Below are 20,761 nucleotides of genomic sequence, written 5' to 3' on the forward strand. Positions count from 1 at the left end.
CCTTCTGATTATCCCAACTGCTGGCCACAGCAATACAAATCCATAAAAGGATGGTGATCAAACAGGGTAGCAAGAGCAGGGAGACGGGAGTAACAGCAGAAACACGAGGTTGATGAACGCAGGGAGAAAGCAGGAGAGAGTTCAGGAGGCAAAGAAATGATTAGTGATAAATAGGCTCAATAGCTACAAATGTGTAGTCAGGCTTTGTAAAGTATTCCTGAACATGTGCAAGAAAAAGAACAAGAACTAATCCTGTAGGTTCAATTTGGGGGCACATTCCCCACTTTGTTTACTGACATCCTCATGCAAGTAATCTGCCTTTCACTCCTCCAGTTTGGCTTTTTAAATGGGTGAAATGGCGGATTTGGAATTGACTGCAAACTTCTTGCAGCCATTTTAGGAATCCACCAACTACATTTCCCTCAAAATTGCAACTGTTTTAACTGGGGGTGTCTGTCCTATCCAATCCATAAAAGAAGGAAGGGAAAAGGAGCTGTGAAGAAGCATTGTTTGATAGCTCTCCCCTGCAACGGTACAGTCACCCACAGGAACACAGATCCTCCTATGTTTGATCTATGTAACTATAACTTTTGGACTTTAAACCATAACAGTACGTTTATCCTGTCTACTCCTTTACAGGGCAAGCCTTTCTATAAAACAGATTACAGCCCTGCTGCCACCTCATAAACAAGTCACACAAGCACAGAAGGGTTCTTTTAAAATATGGCAGCATGACCCCTTAGAAGAGATTGATTTAATCCATAGCAACAAACAGTATAAATCACAGCTAAGGTGCAGCCCTCGGGTTTTGTCCTTATTTTCTTAACTATGGCCTTGAAAAGAAATCAATAGCTGACAAAGCTTGACACAAACTGCAAGATACCGTTTATGGCTTGGAGTCTTCTAAAATCTGGCAATCATGTAAGAGTTGATGCTAAAAAGCAAATGCAAAATCATACACATAAAAAAAAACACTGTACCTCTTCCCACCTGGCCACAGGCCCCAAATTTCTAAAAGTTGGTTGCAGGGCTATTGCACTCTACAACAAAACTCAATAAAAGATAAATGCGTGTGCAAAGTTGCTGTAATTCAATCTGAAAATAGTAACACTTGGGCCTTGGGCAGTAAATAGTTCCTAAATTTTACAACAGAATTCCAAATTATACAGAGCCATGCCAGCAATTCATGCCCCAAGAAATCCTGGAGCAACACAGAGATGATGATTCAACCTGCCTTCTTGCCCTCTATGTTACACCTTCAAATCCAAACACAGACAGTGTGGCATTTTTGGGCCTATTGGCAAACTACCCTGATATGTACAGCTTAATGAGAAAAAAACTGCTATTCTTCATTGGCATGAAGGTAATAATTTTATTTGTAGCCAATCCAACCCTGGTGCTATTCAACAGCTATGAAGTTTATGTTTTAATATAGGATTAGAAACTAGTCTATTCTTGTTATAGTTTCTTAGGGAAGACATGTTGTAAAAACTGATGTTCAAATATTACATATGATATTAAATAAAGTACAAGTAACAAAAGAATACTAAGAACTGCTCAATAAATTGCTCAAAAAAGTCATGGTTGGAAGAGCAAAGATGGACTCCATTGCACAATTTTTGTCCCTTTGCAGTGGGATTTTCCCTCACTCTCTTTTCTCCAACAGTTCCTGCACACCCTCTAATTTTGTCCTCTGGAGCCAATTCTGAGAGAGGACACATAAGAAGGAAAACTACTACTCCCCCATTCTATAAAGAGGTCACCAAAATTCCTCAGTAGTTTCTGCCTCATAATTACAGATACTGAAGTAGTGATTAACAATGTAATGTTATAAACCAAGGAATTATATACAGGTAGTCCTCACTTACCAACTGTTCATTCAGTGACCATTCAAAGTTACAATGGTGCTGAAAAAAATAACTTTACAGCCCATTTATGACCATTTACAACCTTTGCAGCGTCCCTCAGTCACATGATCACCATTACAGTCAAGAATGCATTGCCTGTGCTTGACCTGTGTTTTTTTCTTTCTTTTCTCCTTCATAGAGCAGAGAGACTGCAGAGAAAAGGATTGCAAGAAAGTAAGCTGTTTGCTCTTCTACATCAAAAGCAATGTGACTGCGCCAGGAGCCTGGGGCTGGGAGCTGGGCACGCTAAGCAAACAGCTAACAGTACTCTCTTGAAATCTCTTCCTCTCCAATCTCTCTGCTCTGCATGGGGGGTGGGGGGGTGGGGAAGAAAAAAGCAAGCAATTTCTATAGACAATCTCTCCTTTGCCTCACCCTTCCCCTCCCACCCCTCCACAGAGCAGAGAGATTGGAGAGGGATTTCAAGAGAGTAAGCTGTCTGCTCTTCGACACACCGAGAGCAATGTAATCATATGGGCAGCCCACCCATATGATTGCATACAGAGCTGGGAGCCACCGGCACACTAAGCTTAGTCTCTTGAAATCTCTTTCTCTCCAATCTCTCCACTCTGCAGGGGGCAGGGAAGAGTCAGGCAAAGGAGAGATTGCCTACAGAAATCACTTGCTTCCCCCTCCCCCCGCCAGAGTGAAGAGATTGAAGAGAAAGGATTTCAAGAGAGTACTGTAAGCTGTTTGCAGAGCACACCCGCAGCTCCCAGCCCTGGGCTGCCTGCGTGACTGCACTGCTCTCAATGTGTACAAGGCAGGCACTCAAGCATTCCCAAGGGCGGGGGAGTGACAAACAAAAGCAGAAGGTGTAAAATCGACTAGTGTGGTATTGTTCCAGCTGGAAAGCAGAGTCACAGTCATGTGATTTCCCACTTAGCGACCACTTCGCTTAGCAGCAGAGTTGCCAGTTCCAATTAGGGTCGTTAAGCAAGGACTATTGGTATTTTATTACACTTTTATAACAAACAAGCATTCCTATATGTTTGTATGTGAACAGCATATCCCCAAACCTCTCATTGTCCCAGATAGTATTTGGATATTTCATTTTCATCCCAGAATCGTGGGTTTCAGTTTTTATTTTATTTCTTAATCTTGAATTTGTGCAGTTCCACTAATGTGTATGTGCGCTCTCTCGCTCTCTCTCTCACACACACACACACACACACACACACGTTTGCTTTTACTTATTTATCAGAAAGGAAAAAGGTAGGATTCTGAAGCAATTTAGCACCAAGATCAAGATTTACACTTCTGAAATAAGTATCAGATTGTGTAAGTAAGGTCTTTAGGAGAGCAGTGTTACTAAACTTCAATTAAAAATATTCCAGCTATAAAAGAGGAGAGCTAAAATAGTCTCTAAGCCGCCAAGTTGTTTGATTGCAGCGGGGTAGAAGTGTAATAATATATTTCGTAAATAAATAGGAAGAAGGAAATGTAAAAAAACAAGAACAGCAGAATGTGACACAAAACAGATACCTCTTTAATGGAACAGATAAAAGAGGGTGGGAACAAGACCAGCCAGCTATTTCATAGTGAATGAGAATCTGAATCTGTTTCCCTAGCTCCTCAGCCTAGCTATGGCATTACACTGACCTCCAAAATAAAGAAGCCAAGATCAACAGTACTTACTTCAGAATCAGAACTGAAATATTGTCAAAAGTGAAAATAAAACTATTCCATGTCCTAAAACAACTTTGGAAGTAAAAATCTTTCACAATCAAGCAATGCAAGGACCCTAGCAGGAAGTAACGTACAGTTCCAATCTAAGGGCACAGCCAGACAGCCACAGTAGCATTTTCTTGGAATCTCGGACATGCCAGCATAAATTTTGTGCTCCCCTCATTACGGATCCCTATTTTGTCTCAAGACTTGTGAGTGGTCCTGTTCTTACATTTTTTAATGCAAGACAGGTTAAGGAAAGTGACAGGTGAACTTCCCTGGCTGCATCCTCAACTAGTGCCACAAGGAAATGACAGTACGGCCAGCAACTCCGGAAGCAGCCTACAGAATAGCTAAAATGGAGAGGGAGTAGACAAAAGGGCACGTCCACACCCACACAAAGTAACAAAAAGTATGGCCATGTAAAACCCTGCTGGTAAAAGCAGCAGAAACCCTGTAGTGCATATCCTGATGACACAACAAGCAACACAGCTGACAAAAACCATCTCTTTCTCCTGCTTTAAATCAAACTTCTGGGCAGGATGCTGTTTTTTAAAGAAAGGTCTAATGCTCTTTCAAAACAGCACTAAACTCATGTTTAAAAAAATAAATCTAGTGCTCTCAAATGAATGCTAAACTGGTATACAATTAGGATGCCCCATTAGAACTGGAAAGTGCTAGAAGGGAAATGCTACCTTAGAACCGGAACAGCTAAAGGTGACTCGAAGCTGCTTAAACTGTGGGCGGGGGATAAGCGTCGGCAACATTATCGTGAACTCACAGAAAAATCATTATGTGTTCAGCTAGGGGGAAATGAAGATGAGCCCTAAATCTTAAATGGCTATTGACTCCTTCCTTTTCAATTAAGGGGTATCTGTGAGGTTTCTGTTTTTTCTCCAGCTTATCCTGCACCAGTGACACTGCTTCTGTTCCTCTGCCATGTGTGCACTTACAGAAAACAAGCTCATTTGTCACTGCCAAGAGATGTACAGAACGCACAGCAGGTCAGATCCCTCTCCTTGCTGTTCTTGGACTCACGGCTGCAAATCTTAAACAAAATGCAGAACATGCATGTTGTGTACAACCATTTATCATCACTGAACCAGGCTCCAAGCAACATCCAGGAAGCTCTATGCCACCTGCATACATAGTTAGTTGTGTGACTGAAAGGTGTATTCTATAAGAATCCTTGTATGTCTAAATGTTACATATACAGTATATGACCAGATCTGTGGGCATGTTTTTAAAGCATATTTCCCAGTTTTCCAAAAAGGGGTAAACACCTACCAGCCAATCATGCTAAAGTCTCGATAAAGCATTCTTTTTCCAATTTCCTTTCGCTGAACTCTCCTTGGAAACTCCAAATGCGTAAACTCATTTCCCAGCAAATGGGGCTGCATATAGGCCTGTAAATTAAGAGAGGACAATGACTAGGCAATCATACCAGAAGTCTGTAATTACAACTCATTTCATCTCATCAAACTATCTCAAAACCCTAGTTACATCTTTTCATTGTTTGGCTTGCACAACTGCTGCACTTTCGTCTGGCATTTATCAGGAGAAGCTGCTTATGCATTTGATCCTATACTGAGCTAGGGCTGAGCATCACAATTCCGCAATACTGTATCAGACCCTAATTTGTATTTTCTCATCTTATCTATGAGCTGTTGGCAGCCTGCTAGCCTTATAGATTGCCAATACCCTTAGCTTTTCTAGGCAGATCAAATTATTGGGGAAAAAGTGATGTCTGGACTCAGTTTCATTTGACTGCCCAAACAAGAGTTCATTGCCAAAGCAATCTGTATCAGCCAACCCCTAAAAATTGTACATAGAGATCCTGGGTGAGAACAAGACCTTTCACCTGCAGATCTGACTTCTCAAAGGGATAACACTACTTGGACATATTCTCAGCTTGCTGGAGATATAAGCTAGCTGTTGGTTATAAAGTTTTTTTTTAAGTCTTGTGTTATTTTAGATCTATTTGCATATGTGTTACACACTGTACCTGGTGATTCTGTAATATGGTGTCATCCAAAATAATTAATCAACACCAGTTCTTCAATCACTGCTATAAATATTACTAAATATACCAACTTTAATAAAAATGATTGAACAACTTAAAAAACATACAGATCATTTACATATTTAGTGGAAAATCCATAGTTTCATAAACTTAATAGACAAGAGATTCCTGCCTAAAACAAATCAAACAAATTTAATGAGAGATCTGCTGATCAGCTGCTGCATCAAAGCTTTCATCTCCCTCTGCTTTCTGAAATGCTGCTGTTTTTCCTCTCACAAATCTGATAAGGCAGTTACATTTCTCTGGCCTTCAAAATGGCTTCTTTTACACAAAAGGCCTATTTCGTAGATATATGCTACTGCTGCTGCTATCTGACTTATTGACTGGTTTCAGTGGGTGTTCATAATAAATTTGGTAGCATCTAGATAAGATCCCTAAAACAAAAACAAAAGCTGCTGTTATACGGTGGGGCAGGGGGAGACTCCATGCATCTCATCCCAACATCTTGCAGTAGCAGCAAGACTGAGGAAGAAAAAGAGAGGAAGACTAAGTATAATAGGAATAACAAAATATTTCTTCTCATTACATACAGTATTACTTCCAGTGCTTCTGAAACTCTCCCTAATGCAATTTCACCTTTATTACTTCGCATCTGATATCCAGAGGCAGAGCCTATTTGGTACATATGGAGATGTTTTTGGTACATATGTATTCGGTACATATGGAGAAGGTTTTAGGGAAATGGCAGAAGCATTCTTAAATCAGGTGCTTCTTTTTAAGTCCAACCAGAAAAAAGGAAGAGACCTTCACAGGCAATGTTCTGTCTCTGTTTCCTTCATGTAAGACCATATTCCAAAAATGCCACAGAACCTCCTTGATTTTAAAGCCACACAAATTATTTAAATGACAGAAGCATGAATATTTATATTTGTTTTGTTTGTTGCTGTAAATATGCATGCTCCTAAAATAGTTCACCCTTCCCAAACATTGAAGACACCGGGTAATGTGAAGAAAGGTTAAAAAAAATCAAGAGTATAGAACAGTTCTCTGTCCCTGTGTCTTCCATTCCTGTTTTTATAATCAGCCAACCTATGTTCTAAAGAGCAAGTATTTCTAAAAAAGAAAAGCCATCTGGCCTCCCAAACCTGTCCCAATCAGCCTCAGCAGGACAAAAGGCCACTTACATGATGACGTGCTAGAGATTGTGAGAGAAAGCAAGGGACACAAGGGAGGCAAAAACAGATTTGTGTGTAGCATTTGCCTGAGGTACTAGCTGCTCCTCCAGAGAATTTATGTAAAGGCCGCACTTGGCAGATTCCACAACCTGACAAAGAGTTGGCTGTTTTTGCTTTAAGAAATGGAAATAGGAAGGACAGAGATTGCCACCAATATTCTGAGAACTGCCAAGGCACAGGGGGAATAATAAACCAGACTCCTTGTCCATTCTGAATTCGGCAAGTCAAAACATACCATTTAGTATAGGCAGGGATAGTACATGAACATTTGGCTATACCAGAACTCTTAGTGTTTAAGTGCCATCTCTTTATTGCTTTGTATGTTCGACCATAGCTCTTGATTGCACTGAGTGTGGGTGATGATGACTGCTTTGTAAGTTCTGCCATGTTGGAGAAGACTCCTAACAATACATGGACAGCCAAACAAACAAACAAATGGATTATCAAACAAATCAACCCAGAGTTCCCACTCAAAGCACAAATGACCAGGCTCAAATTATCCTACTTCAGACATCTTATGCAAAGAGATAGCTCTAATGCTGGGAAAGGTGGAAGGAAAGGGAAGGACTAGCAGCAAGGTGGATGGACTGTTACAGTGGCAATAGGGGCACCATTAGAAGACCTGAAAGACCAGGTTAGGACAGATCATCATGGAGAAAATCTATCTATGTGGTCGCTAAGAGTTGACACTGATTGGATGGCACATAATCAATCAGTGTTCTGCTACAGCTCTTGGTTGCACTGAATGTGGATTGTTATATTGTTCAGGAACTGGACATATTTCTCAAGACATGAAACTCCTGCAGTTAGTATGCCTAGTCTTCATGTATTTAATCATTTCCTCTTCTGACATATTAAAAGAAATCATTTGGCAACAATTCTGGGCTTTGTAGACAGTTTGCAGTTCTGGGGTTTGAAGCCGTTCACCTTGGTTTAAAAAATCCACCACACCCTTGAGTTCAGATATCATGGGAACTTTGGTCCAACTGGAACTAAAAGACAATGTTTTAACTCTCCCTCTGGCTCATTCATATAAACCTCAACTATTCTTATGGTACTTAATAGCTATCAGAGATACCAAGTACTCTTCTGGTTTAACACGGGCAATGCAAAGTATCAATTTCACATATAAAGAACTAGGTAGGCAACCTTTCCATTCTTACTACCTGCTAATATAAGATTTTAAGTCTCTTACCAGATACTGGAGCCGCTGGCGCTCTGTTTCTGGTGTGAATTCTGAAGACATTGGAATAACCTCTCCATTTCTGATTATTATGGCCCTGAAAAATCCAGAATACATAGTAAGAGCATGGAGAGCACCCCCTTTTTAGAAAGATGGCTTTTTTAAGAAACTGAAATGTTGATCTGTTCTATCAAACCAAAAAATAAGAGAAGCACATTTGCCTATGCCACAGGAAACCTATAGCATACATTAGATCACTGAACGGCTCTCGGTAGGCTAGGATCTCATATGGGAATTGATGGATCTTCAATCTCTGGCTCCAGATGACTTATGCAAATGGCTTACTTACGCAAAACTGTTTAGTTGCATGTCATTTCAGAAAATATCCATTTTAGCACAAATGAAAATGGCAAACAAAACCAAGTATAGGCGCAAAATCTAACTAGGTATCTGCCAAGAGAAAGAATAAGTGTGTACTGCTTAATATGTCATCCTTATCAGGAGCCTGCTATAGTTTAAAATTACCTTCAATTTTTTTGACTAATTGAAATACCATCAGTGGAGCAATGTAGATTTTATTAACTAATTCCTTCTGAAATAACAAAATTATTTATTTGCCATGAATATGAATCTAAGTCCTTTGCTGAGCCAAAGGATGCTTTAATTCATAAAAATACAACAGAGAATCTTTGCATCTTTAAATGCACCTGCGCTCCACAATAATCTGACAAAAGAGCACAAAGTCACAGTGTAGCTCAGTGATGGCGAACCTATGACACCCGTGTCAAAGGTGACCTGCCACGACATTTTGGGTGGCAAGGCAGCATTCATCAGTACCCAACAACTATTCTCCCTGTTTGAGTTACCAAAGAAACTGAGTTTCTTTTACTCATATTTCATTTTTGTAATTATTTGATGTTTCTTTATATAATGCATAGCACCACACCATTGGACTGTATTTTTTAAAAAATAAATGAATATGTTAAGAATTGTTTTTATTCATTTATTTATATTTCTAACTTGCCACTGCCCATCTCACCACAAAGCGAATCTGGGTGGTTTCTCTTTCATTCGGGTGGGGGAACACGTCAGCAAAGTCAAGTTAGGCATTTTCTGAATTTTTGATACGCTGAGCCCAAAAGGTTTGCCATCATTGCCATAGTTCCACAAACTAACCAAACACTGTTTCAGTAGTGGTTCTGTTTATGCAACTTCAGCACCATTAGCAATATTTCTGTGCAAGATAGTAGCACACCCATGTGCACACAGGCATATAACTCCCTTAAAAACTTGCAAAATAAAGCACTGCCTGATACATATGAAACACACTCATATATTCACATGAATTTTAATTTCCTTATAGCAAAGTCTTTTTTTAAGTCATCAGTGTGGTGGGTTGGAATAAGAACTCAGGTTAAATCAATTGTATAATCATGCTTATGCTTACTTACTTATGAATGTAGCATCATGTGTGTGTGTGTGTGTGCACGCCTGCATGTTTAACATCTTTACAAATTAAATTTTATTATTGTACAAATCTGTGTCTGGTAAGTGTCTGATTTGATTACAGAGTTCACATTTTGAAAGAAAACAGAAGATTTGAGGCATTTCCTTATCTGCTTGCTGGAATAACAATTACAGCCTTGGCATAAGTCATTTATCAAAGTTGTTATGTTTCCGTTCTAGGAATGCATGTGTAATGTTTTCACACCATGAAGGGTACCCATGTCTCCCTTTGTGGTTATCTTGTTCCCTTACCAGCTGGAAAACAATTGTGTCTTTGGGACATATGCTCAAACTGTCTTTGATCAACATTCTTTATAAGATCCATGTAACCTTGTGGCTCTTACTCTTTGCTGGGGTGCAGAAGACTCATGTAACCTGATAGCTTTAGACTAATAAAACAATTGTTTGGACCCTCTCCCGTCTGTTCATTTTCTTGGTGGATTATTTTTGCCACAATACCAGTAACTTGCCAAGCAGGCTGGCAGCCATACAGCTGTGAATCCTCTTGTCTGACCACATCCATAACTACTTCCCATATCACCCCGTCCAATCTAAACCTACAGTAGCAGAGACATGACTGGCTCCTACTACTGAGCTGATTCAGCTGGAAAGTTTGGGGGGGAAAGCAACCGAATCAAAGCTACAAAACATCCCCCCAATCACAATCCTTGACCCACACTCAAAACAATGCCATTCAAAACAGCCAAGCTTTGTTTCACTCAGAACAAAACCACCAAACTTTTGTTTCATGCTTGAAACAGTTATTTTGGGGCTGGAACGCTTCTATTCTTTTACACAGGGGTTCTCAAAGTACGGCCCACGGGCCAGATACAGCCCGCCAGGGTCATTTATCCAGCCCGCCCACCTGATTGGCTGCCGCTGCTGTCTGTCAGAAGCGGAAGTGTCAGAGCTGCAGGTGATGCACGAGGAGGGAGACTGCAGAGCCGGACTATTCTACATGACAGGTATGCCGGGTCCGGCGGCTCTCCTCCTCTCATGTTTTTTTCAAACGATAGTCCGGCCCCCCAACATTCTGAGGGACCGTGAACTGGCCCCATTTAAAAAGTTTGAGGACCCCTGCTTTTACACATCTATTATTATTGCAAACTAAGATCTGTGATCACTAAGCAACCTTACTGTCTTAAATGGCCCTGCACAGGCCAAACACCATACTTGCACTGCCATGTGTGATTCAATCCTCATTTCCCTCTTGATCTTCTTTCTAAACAATCTTAGCAGGTACTTATCCAGAACTGCCAGCAACAGTTCTACTGGTGATCAAACTGAGATCATTCAGTAGGAAATTCTTGTTCAGTCACTAACCATTCAATAAATGCATTTTTAGAAGTCACTTTACCTAACATTATAGTCAATGAAAAGAACAATCTGAGCAATTTATTTATCTGATGTAGGTACCTAAGAATATTACGTGAGCAGCTGCATATTGAAACTACCTTTGGTCTTTGAAGTGAATATCCAGTTCTCATCATGCATTTGCAGGAACAGTACAAATCTACGGCCTTACAATATTGATGTATTAAAGTTGGGGGTATTGATTTCAAGGCTTGGAAAGAATGCATATATCTAGTGCCTTCCAGAAGTGCTATGTGGAAGCCGTGCTGGGTGGGAATTATGGGAGCTGAAGCACTTCTGGAGGACCTCAGAGTGGGGAAGCTGACATAAAGAAGAAAAAGCAACCAAAAGAATTATGCCATACATTGATGCAAAAACATAGCTGTGACAGAAAAACCTCCTTAAAAATACATGCTTCAAGGAAATATCTAGATATTTCTTATATCTTATTACTAGATATTAAGAGGCTTCACAGCTGACTCTATCATGCTGACTACAGATATTAACTTATTTCATAAGCACAGAGATTTTGGAGACCTGCTGTGATATGAGGCAAGATGACTCATGCTGGGGACAGGAGAATGTCAGCACTAACTGAAAACTCCTAAGTGACAAAACAGCCTTATGAAATGTGCTTTTCCTCAAACAATAATTCACTTCTATGTATCTTTCAGATCAAATATCTTGTTAACACTGATGTAAAGTGATTTTATTATTCAAATGTAAAAAAAAAAAACAACTCCCAACCCTAGAATGATACTCATTTTTATTCCCTTTTGCCTAAATTAAGCTGTCTGATCCCCAAAGTATTTGTCCCAGTTGGTATGATATCAGGGGAAATGGTTGTTGTTGTTTTTTAAATAAGTATACCAGTTCTTTTGCAAAGAAAATGAAATGAAAAGAAGGTTGTGGAGATATACATGGAGATTAGGCATGGCCCCAACAGATGTGATTCAGTTTGGGATTCAAGGGCAAACCTATGGTTAAAAAAATATCCATGAGTCATAATGGGGAAGCACCCGCATCTGCTTCATTATTTTGGTAGACTGGGAAGAAAATGGCAAAGATAGCAGGCCATCTAGAGAAAGTATTAGCCCTACCAACTTTTGACTGAATACCTTCCAAGAGTTTCACTGCAATAAAAATTTGAAATATTCTTCATTATCTCTTTTAAGGGAGAGATAGAAGTAATTAGGAAATACAGTGCCCCCTATATTGGCTAGCAAAGAACCCAATGCAGAAACAGCCCCATACCAACTTAAAAAATAATTTATTTCAAGGGTCGCTTAAAAAGTAAGTTCATTATTTTCCATTTGTTTTTCTTGAGTGCTAAGATCGGCATGACAATTCAGTGTCCTTGTGAGAGAACATGCTTTGCATTGCTTCTGATTATTAGCTTTTATGAGGTGCAGACAGAGTTGGCATTAGAGAAGGTTGAATGAGATGAGAAATCTCCTGGTTGGGCTGCTTACATTTTATCTATGTCATATGTCAACCCACTTCTTCAGAATTCTCTGTTTAGAGAAATAAAATTGCTACAGTTATTGCTCTAACAACCCTAGCAGCAGCAGGAAAGCCTTAAATCTGTGAAGTGCTGCAAAAACCAAAAGTTACAGCTACAATTTGCAAACCTGTTTCAGTGGGCTGATCCTATGGAAGTTTTATTGAGTCAAGGCAACCCTTTGCACAACATTGAACGTATATATTCGTTACACATGGAACAAGTACTAGAACCAAATAATGAACTCCAAATATATATTTGAAATATTTATCACTGCTTCCCTTCATTTTCAGATTTCTACTTTCTGAATCAGTCATTAATTTGTTAGACAATTTACAGACTGAAGGCCATAATTAAATGAAAAGACCAATTAAATAAACAATGGTATTTATTACATTTTTAAACCAGCTATCAAAATAGCCCTTCAGACAGCAACTATAAGACCCTTGATAACCACCAATGCAATCTAGGGATACAAGAATGGAATCTGGACTAAAATCATCAACAAACATTTGTGAAAATTCTAAATTAGTTCCCAAATTATTCTTCCAGTGTGATTAACAAAGAAACATGCACTTTCTTGCCTTATTGCTTGAGAATTTAGGAGGATGGACAGGACATACGTACATTGCTTAGGCTGCTATGCAATATTCTCTCTCCTTCTGTATATATCATAAATTACGTGTTACATTAGGCAGTGACTGCAGGTAGTCCTTGCTTAACAGCCATTTGTTCAGTGACTGTTTGAAGTTACAACGGCACTAAACAAACAGTACTTATGCCCGGTCCTCAAAGTTACAGCTGTTGGTGCATCCCTGTGGTTATGTGATCAAAATTCAGGCACTTGGCAGCCCACCCACATTTACAACTGCAGGGTGTGCTTCAATAACCCCTATCCACCTATCTCCCCCTATCTTTGGTCTTTTGGCCCCCTGCATTCCACAGCCCCTGCCGCCCCAGCTGACCTTCACTGTCTTCTTGCTCCTGCTGTTGATGAAGTGCGCCCAGCCTGGCCCTAAACAAGACAGCTACTGGGGACACAAGGTCTTCCTCCTGAGGTTGCACACGGCAGTTTCCTCATGAGACCTCAGGAAGAAGGTCTTGCGTGGCCTCACGAAGGGCCAGGCGCACCTTGTCAACAGCAGGAGCAAGAAGACGGTGAAGGTCAGCTGGGGCGGCAAAGCGCAGGGTGGCAGGAGCTTCGGAGTGCAGGGCTGCAAGGGCGGCTGCGGCTGGGGCTTCACACCACATTGCTGGGGTGGCTCGGACTTCACACCATGCTATGGTTCAGGGGCTTCTTGGCATGCTGCAGCTCGGGGGCTGCTTGCCGCACCATGGCTCTGGGGCTTCTTCACACACCATGGCTCTGGGGTTTCTTGGCATGCCATGGTCCTGGGGTTGCTTGCCACACCATGGCTCTGTGGCTTCTTGGCGCACCACAGCTCAGGGGCTGCTTACCATGCCGTGGGGCTTGAAGCGGCACTCGGTAGCAGTGGCGAGCCCAGCGGAGGGGAGGAAGAACACAATGATCATGCCAAGGACAGGGAGGAAGGTCTGTGGGGGCAGCAGCACAGGGTGGCAGCGGGGGAAAATAGCAGCCTCTTCATGCTGTGCAGGGTGGCCAAAAAGGCAGAGAGGGAGGAGGAAATAGGCGGGTGGAATTGTTGAAGGGGAGGCAGTCCCTTGCCTTGGAAGAACTGAGGCTTGGGATTGGGAGGGACCAAGCTGTGAATGGCTTGGATCAAGGTGGGCCCTCGCCTAACAACCTGGAGAATTCATTTAACAACAGCAACAGGGACTGCCGGAACTGCCAACGCTAAGCAGGGCCGTCATGCGATGTTTCTGTTAACAACTGCTTCATTTAGTGACAGGGTTGCTGGTCCCAATTAGGGTCATTAAATGAAGACTACCTGTATTAGCAAATTGAACCACCCCCTGCAGCATCAGAAAATAAAGTTACACTAGAAGGACAGGAACTCTAGCACTACAGGGGCCATTCATTATGTAGGTCAGAAGTTTGTCGTAGTCGTTCTCCACAGGTAGAAGCAGAATCAACACCAGATAAATGACAGTAAGTTACTTTGGGAGTATATTAGGAAAATGTGTATTGCAACCAAGGTAATGTCTGAAGTCTTACAAGTTCACTAATTCTTAATATTTCTGCTGTTTGGGATTTAACATCACTTCCTTACTTGTTGAAAGTAGCATGAAGCTTTTATTAATACATATAACTAGGAAATGGTTAAGGAATCTAAGAAACAACATGAAGAGGCTTAAATAATTTACTTCCAATGTGGCGGATTACTACTTACCACAGAGGCATGCAGCATGAAGTCATTTTTTAAATTATTTACTGAAGGAGCGCATGATGGTGATGTAGTGACATCAGTAATCCTCTGGGGGAAGTTTTTAAGGAGCAGAATGAGTGCATTCATCATGTCTGGCCGTGGAAACAGCCTAGGAAAATTTGAAGTACCTTCCAAATTGTGAGTAGTTTAAGTTTAGTTTTGTTTGCAGTTCTCATGCCTGGACCAAGCACCTTAGATGCAGAGAGCTTAAAGGTGAACACCCCACCAGGCATTAATGTGCCAGTGATTATCATATATATTGGAGAGGGAGGCATGAAGAGAAAACCCTCAAGCATTGCCTGAGTTCATTTATGTGTCTACCATGTGATAAAATGTTCCATCTCCATCATGGCATTTCCAACATTTATTACTGTATGATTTGTCCCTCTTAAATATTATTGATGGAGTTGTGTACCATCTGTAAAACACTGTGTACCATTTTTTCTTTAACTTGGTGTAAATTTTATAGATTTAATCCACATTTCATCCCATTGTTGTACTGTAACTGCTTCTTTGAAATGCTACATCCAAAGTGAGGTTGTCTGAAATTAGCCACCAATGAAGGAATTCTCTGATTCAAGGCAGAACTGAGAGGAAGAGCTGTCTTATGTCCATGCTGTAGAAGTGAAAGAGAAGTACAAGCAGTGTCAGAAATACATCCAAAGACAGGAGTAGGAAGCAACAGTGGTCACAGCCACCATATTGCCCAGTCATTGAAGAAAGATGCAGGCCCTGACTCTTATTAGGGAGGAGGTCTTGTGTACAAGCACCTGAAGTGCAGGGAGTCATGGCAACAGTAGGAAAGCAGTTCCTAAAATGTTATCTATTTTTGTACTATAAATTGGATACAGGAGGCTTATCCGAGAAAGGAAGAATTCTTATAGCTGAAGTGGAAACCAAGATGGTGAAGAAACAAAAGGAGTTGAGCTATGTGGTGAGACAGTTTGGTATAGAATATGCAATTAAGAGCCAGTTGTTTAGTCAAGGACATATGATATCCTGAACATGGAGAAAGAATTAATATAAGGTTTGTATTAATATTTATTACAACCAAAAGACCTGAGAAGGAGGAGTGTTTTCTCATATTCTGAGAAAAAAACTCTCAGGATTGAACCATAGTATAAAATATTAGGAGATTTCAATCCTTGTCTCCCAGAAATCTTCCAGGTGTACACAACCTCCTCTGCTTTCTTACCTTGGTGTAGCTACCTAGAAGTTACTACATCACCTATCTTCCAGGGAGATGTGTCTACCCCAATTCCTTTTCCCAACCCCAGCATGAGAGAGGAAGATAAGCCCCCCATAGCCTATGCACCTTATTGGCAAATAAAGGAGGGGGAGGGGAAGAGATAGAAATGATAGAAATTCTATAGCCACCTCCTAGCGCTGGAGTACAGAGGCATGCGGCTAGGGAAATCAGCCCTTTCCTCTTTTGGAGTAAGATCACTCACAAGGTATAAACAAAATTAACCTATTAAGAAAAGAGAGAGAGAGAGAAGGTAAACATTCCTTTTTAACTTGAACTAACCACAGGCAAAACATTAAATGATGGAGAAGGTAAAAATCCAGAATTGCTAAAATCATGGACAGCAGCTCAAAAGACTCTTCTATTTAAAAAAAAGAAAAGCTATGAAGAGCCATATAAGCTTCTGAGAAAACATAATTTGATAGATCCACTACTAACGTAGAAGTATTGCTAAGCTGCATAAAAACATATAACTTACTGAGCAAACATAACTAACATAAATACCATAAATAATAAAGCATTAACTACCCAACAGAAAAGAAATTAAACTTAGTGTAGTTCTTAGTTAACTTTTTCCTGCTGCTCAGCAGAACAATCCTTGGACCAAGGTTACTTCTGTGTTAATTTTGTTACCTGTAAATGTTAGGATTTTTTCATGGGAAAGGATTCAGCTCGTTATCTCCACAGAAATGTTGGGTCTAGAGAGAGATCGTATGACTTGTGTGTTAGCACGTATACTGCTATTTACTGCCACCTATTGGCGTGCGTATGATAGTTACCCAGTGGGTGGGCACATAGTGGCAATATAATGGGAGGATCATATGCCAAGCCTCTCAGTAGAGTTTCAGTATAGTGTTAGCCACCATGTAGTCATTTTTATGGGTTATGTAGTTGTAACTAATAACCAAGTAGTGTACCTCTTCTCTGAGAGTTTTTGGCTAGAGACTTTGTTAAGCTTATGTTGTTAACAAGTCTTGGATGCTAAAATACATGAGAAGACGTGTTTTTCCTATATTTTGTATGATATTTGCATTTTATGGAGTTCTGCATTTTTTATCAATAAACACCAGTTAGTATATATTTTCTGTCTGGATTTCTTTGGGGAACAAGAAATGGACATTGTATTTTGTAAATCTTTCGTGCTGATGTGTATTTTTCCTGGGGGCACACATTTTCCTGGAGGTATTGCTGCACTCTGCACAATAAGAGTATTGCTGCACTCTGCTCAACAGTAAAATCCTACTTCTTGCAAATTCCAGCTTAAATCTAAGATTGAGAGGAATGGTAAATCCCACTGGCTTCCAGATTCTCATCTAACAACTTTGGTCTGATTTTAGAATACAAAACTCTTTCTAACTAGCAGAAGGGGAGAAGTTTGGATATCTGCTTGTTATGTACATGCCAAAACCTATGTGATTCTTCTTGTGGCATCACAATGGCATTATGGAGAGGCCAAATGGTAAAATACTAAATTAGTAAACGTATCTATCTATGGTAAAGCAAGGGAAGGAACAATGATGGAATAAATGAAAATATGCATCCTGCAAATCTATAGATGCAAGCCATAACTCTCTCTGTAAAAGTAATCAATATAATCTTGAAACAATGAACCTCAATACATAATTGAAATGTGCAGTAAAGGTCTAAGGCAGTGTTTCTGAACCTTAGCAACTTTAAGATATGTGGACTTCAACTCCCAGAATTCTGCCTGGGAGCATGACTGGCTGGGGAATTCTGGAAGTTGAAGTCCACATATCGTAAAGTTGCCAAGCTTGAGGAACACTGGTCTAAGGCCTCAATTTTTCTTTAGAATAGTAAAGTACCTAGAAAAGACAATGGGAGCACAATTACCTGGACGAACACTCTTGAAAATCTCTTTCAAGGGACAGGGGTATTTGGTGTGGTGTTAGCCCAGTACTCAATATGGTGACTCTGGAAAATGATAACAGAACTCAAAGGTCCTTAATTACAGAAGCTCGCATACCTTGAAAACAAGCCAGGCAGTTCCAAACAGCAAATACGGGCAAGAAAAAGGTCAAAGATAACTTTGTAGAGGGATAAGTCATCCCACAAAAAATATTTCACCAGACATACATGGTAATTAGAAATATGGACGGAGAAAGCCACCAAACAGTATAACTGCACTTAAGACTGACAAATGTTCTGCTTTCCTTGACCATGGGGCCAGAATTCCCCCTATTGTGTGATGTTCTTTCTGATTTTTAAAATTGTTTTTAGATACTGTGTTGGTTTTAATTGTATACTGCCCCAAATCAGTTGAACATATTTATAAAAAAATAAATGGTGGGCAATTGATTACATTGCCTCCACTGTAATAGAATTGGGCAGTTGATGTTGGAATAAAAAAATAGATTCCTATATCTATAGATTTTTTAATGTGAAGAGAAGCTGGCTTGGTTCAAAAGCCTCTTGCTGTCTTCAGTAAGACTGGAAGTACTGGAATCAGCACTGCTGAAGTTGTAATGCCTTGGACCAACTGATATATCTAATCCTCTACCTATTTTTTAAATATTTATTTATTAATACAAACATCAGAAATTTCAAATAATTAAATAGGAATATACTACAATTCATCACTACTTTGCTGCACTCTTTAAATCCTCCCCTTAAAGCAACGATTCAGCTTAAATCCACAAAACTGACATTGGTAAGGACAAATGTGTTTTCAATTGAAATTTTTAACGAAGTGATTAAAATATTTCCAAATTATGTATATCACTAAGGTTCTCCATTAAATATATTTCTAAAAAATGGAGTAACAAAAATCTAGTTTTCTTCCATTTCTGTTTCTATATATCCATTTCTATATATCTGTCTCTGTTTCTATATTATCTATAGATGTAATCATGTCTTTGTTTTTAATAGTTTCAATTTCTCCTTCAAACAATGAGAAAAGACTTAATTTTCTGGGGTGTTATACCTAGTAGTGTACAGATTGTTTGATTTTGGAGAAATAGATCAAACATGCCAGTATGTTCCAATGTTGCCACATCCTTAGATATGGTCCTCAAAATTTCTGCTAGAAGAATTGTGGTATAGTGCCACTGATGTATTAATTTCAATGAATTTTTCCTAATTCTCCCAGAGTCCCATCTTAATGATTTCTGCCTTAATAAAACATTCCATTTTCTATCTCTGGTATTTTTATGTTGTTCCCATTCCCATAGGTGTTCTAAGGGTTGAGTTTGCATTCCAGAGACCCTTAATAATTCACCATAAATTTTTGACACTGCCCTTTTGGTACTTTGCTCACTTCAATAATTATTCTATTAACATTCATAAAAGGGAATAAAATTATTTTGTTTACATAATGTTTAAAGAATGACAGAACTTGTACATATTGTAACCAGTTTATCATCTTATTCCCCACCAACTCCATCCACTCATGATACCTAACAGAATAATTTTTTCCTTGGATCACATATATTCAAAATGTTGGACAATTTTCCCAAATATCATATCTAGTTTTTCCATTATCACCTTTAACCAGAACATAACATGCATAATCACTAATCTATAGACTCCTACTTTCACATGCACTCCTAACATAGATGACACCACTTCTGACATACATTTTAACCATGTCATTCATAATTAAACCTACACTTTCACTTCTCAGCATATACTGAACAACTCCACAAGTCTACCTTCCTCAAGACCTGTTATATCCTTCCCTTTTCTTAGATTCACAGACATACAACGTATCTATTTTTCTTTCTTTAATTTCATTTATTAAATCAAACTCTTTATAATATACTCCTCTAATATATCAAACCCAATCTTCCATATGGTGGTCACCAGATGGACCCACAGATATAACCTCCACCACCCATCTCAGCTTTGATCAATCAAGTCTCTCACAAAATGCTTTTTAGTAAAACACTGAAGGCATAGACTCAGTTAGGAGTCTTAGTCATATCCAGGCTACATGCAGCATTCCCCGCTGGTAGTAAAGATAATAAAGCACATTTTGTCCAGTATATCACAGCCATAACCAAAATCCTATTTTTCCCCCAGCATCCTCACATGATTCTATGCAAGGAAGAAATTTATAAGCGAACATACCTTGGCCTATAAATCATCAAATAGGAGGTTACATGCAGTGTATAACACACTCAAGGTATTTTAGCAACTCTGTGGTTCTTTATGTGTATCTTAGATTTCACGTTTCTTGTAAAAAAAGAAGGCCGAAATCCATATAGTATAGGAGAAAACCATCCTGCTTAAGCTGCAGAGAAATTACTACCAAGCTGCAGAGAGTTGAAAGAGTAATTTCACTTGTATCAGGTTGTCTGGCATTTGAATGTTCCAAAGGAAAAAGAAAAACATTCTTTTCCTGCTGTTAAAGAGTATTCATAAGATGTCCTGATTGTATTACATACCTTTTCAGCCAGAAATGATTTGAAACACAATACTGAACTGCATACCTCTATAACAGATTCAAAAATCTACTAAGAAGTGACAAAGAGAAACCATTTGCAAAACTCTTTTTGACAGTGTGTTAGGAATTTCAAGCCACAGGAAGTATGTGTTCCTTTTGCCAAAAGGCTCCAAACACTGTGAATTCCACACAGGTGAAGCAGAAACATCTGCATGTTTGAAGAAGTATTTGAAATGTGTCAAAGGCAGGAGGAGACTGGGCAGACACAACAAACAAGGCAAGAGTTTACTATACCCTCTGCAAGGCAATATTTATTATATGGATCAGAAAACAGGAAGAGGAGGAGAGAGGAAGAGAGGAAAAAGACTCAAAATTATAAGTATGATTCT

The 20,761-nt window shown here is 39.6% G+C and overlaps 1 protein-coding gene across 1 annotated transcript in view; it reads right to left on the minus strand.

Moving 5' to 3' along the window:
- Positions 1-20,761, minus strand: part of PPM1H (protein phosphatase, Mg2+/Mn2+ dependent 1H) — an 81,983-nt gene that overhangs the window by 13,625 nt on the left and 47,597 nt on the right. Inside the window, exons 5-6 of the mRNA XM_088141776.1 lie at positions 8,029-8,113; positions 4,863-4,981 (exon numbers count right to left, since the gene is read on the minus strand). Coding sequence (XP_087997902.1) covers positions 4,863-4,981; positions 8,029-8,113 — 204 coding nt within the window. The remainder of the gene's footprint in view (positions 1-4,862; positions 4,982-8,028; positions 8,114-20,761) is intronic.

This window comes from Python bivittatus, unplaced genomic scaffold, assembly GCF_059951505.1.
Source record: "Python bivittatus isolate LINGU-HERP-01145 unplaced genomic scaffold, Pbiv_v1 ctg000330_np1212, whole genome shotgun sequence".
Classification (NCBI taxonomy): domain Eukaryota; kingdom Metazoa; phylum Chordata; class Lepidosauria; order Squamata; family Pythonidae; genus Python; species Python bivittatus.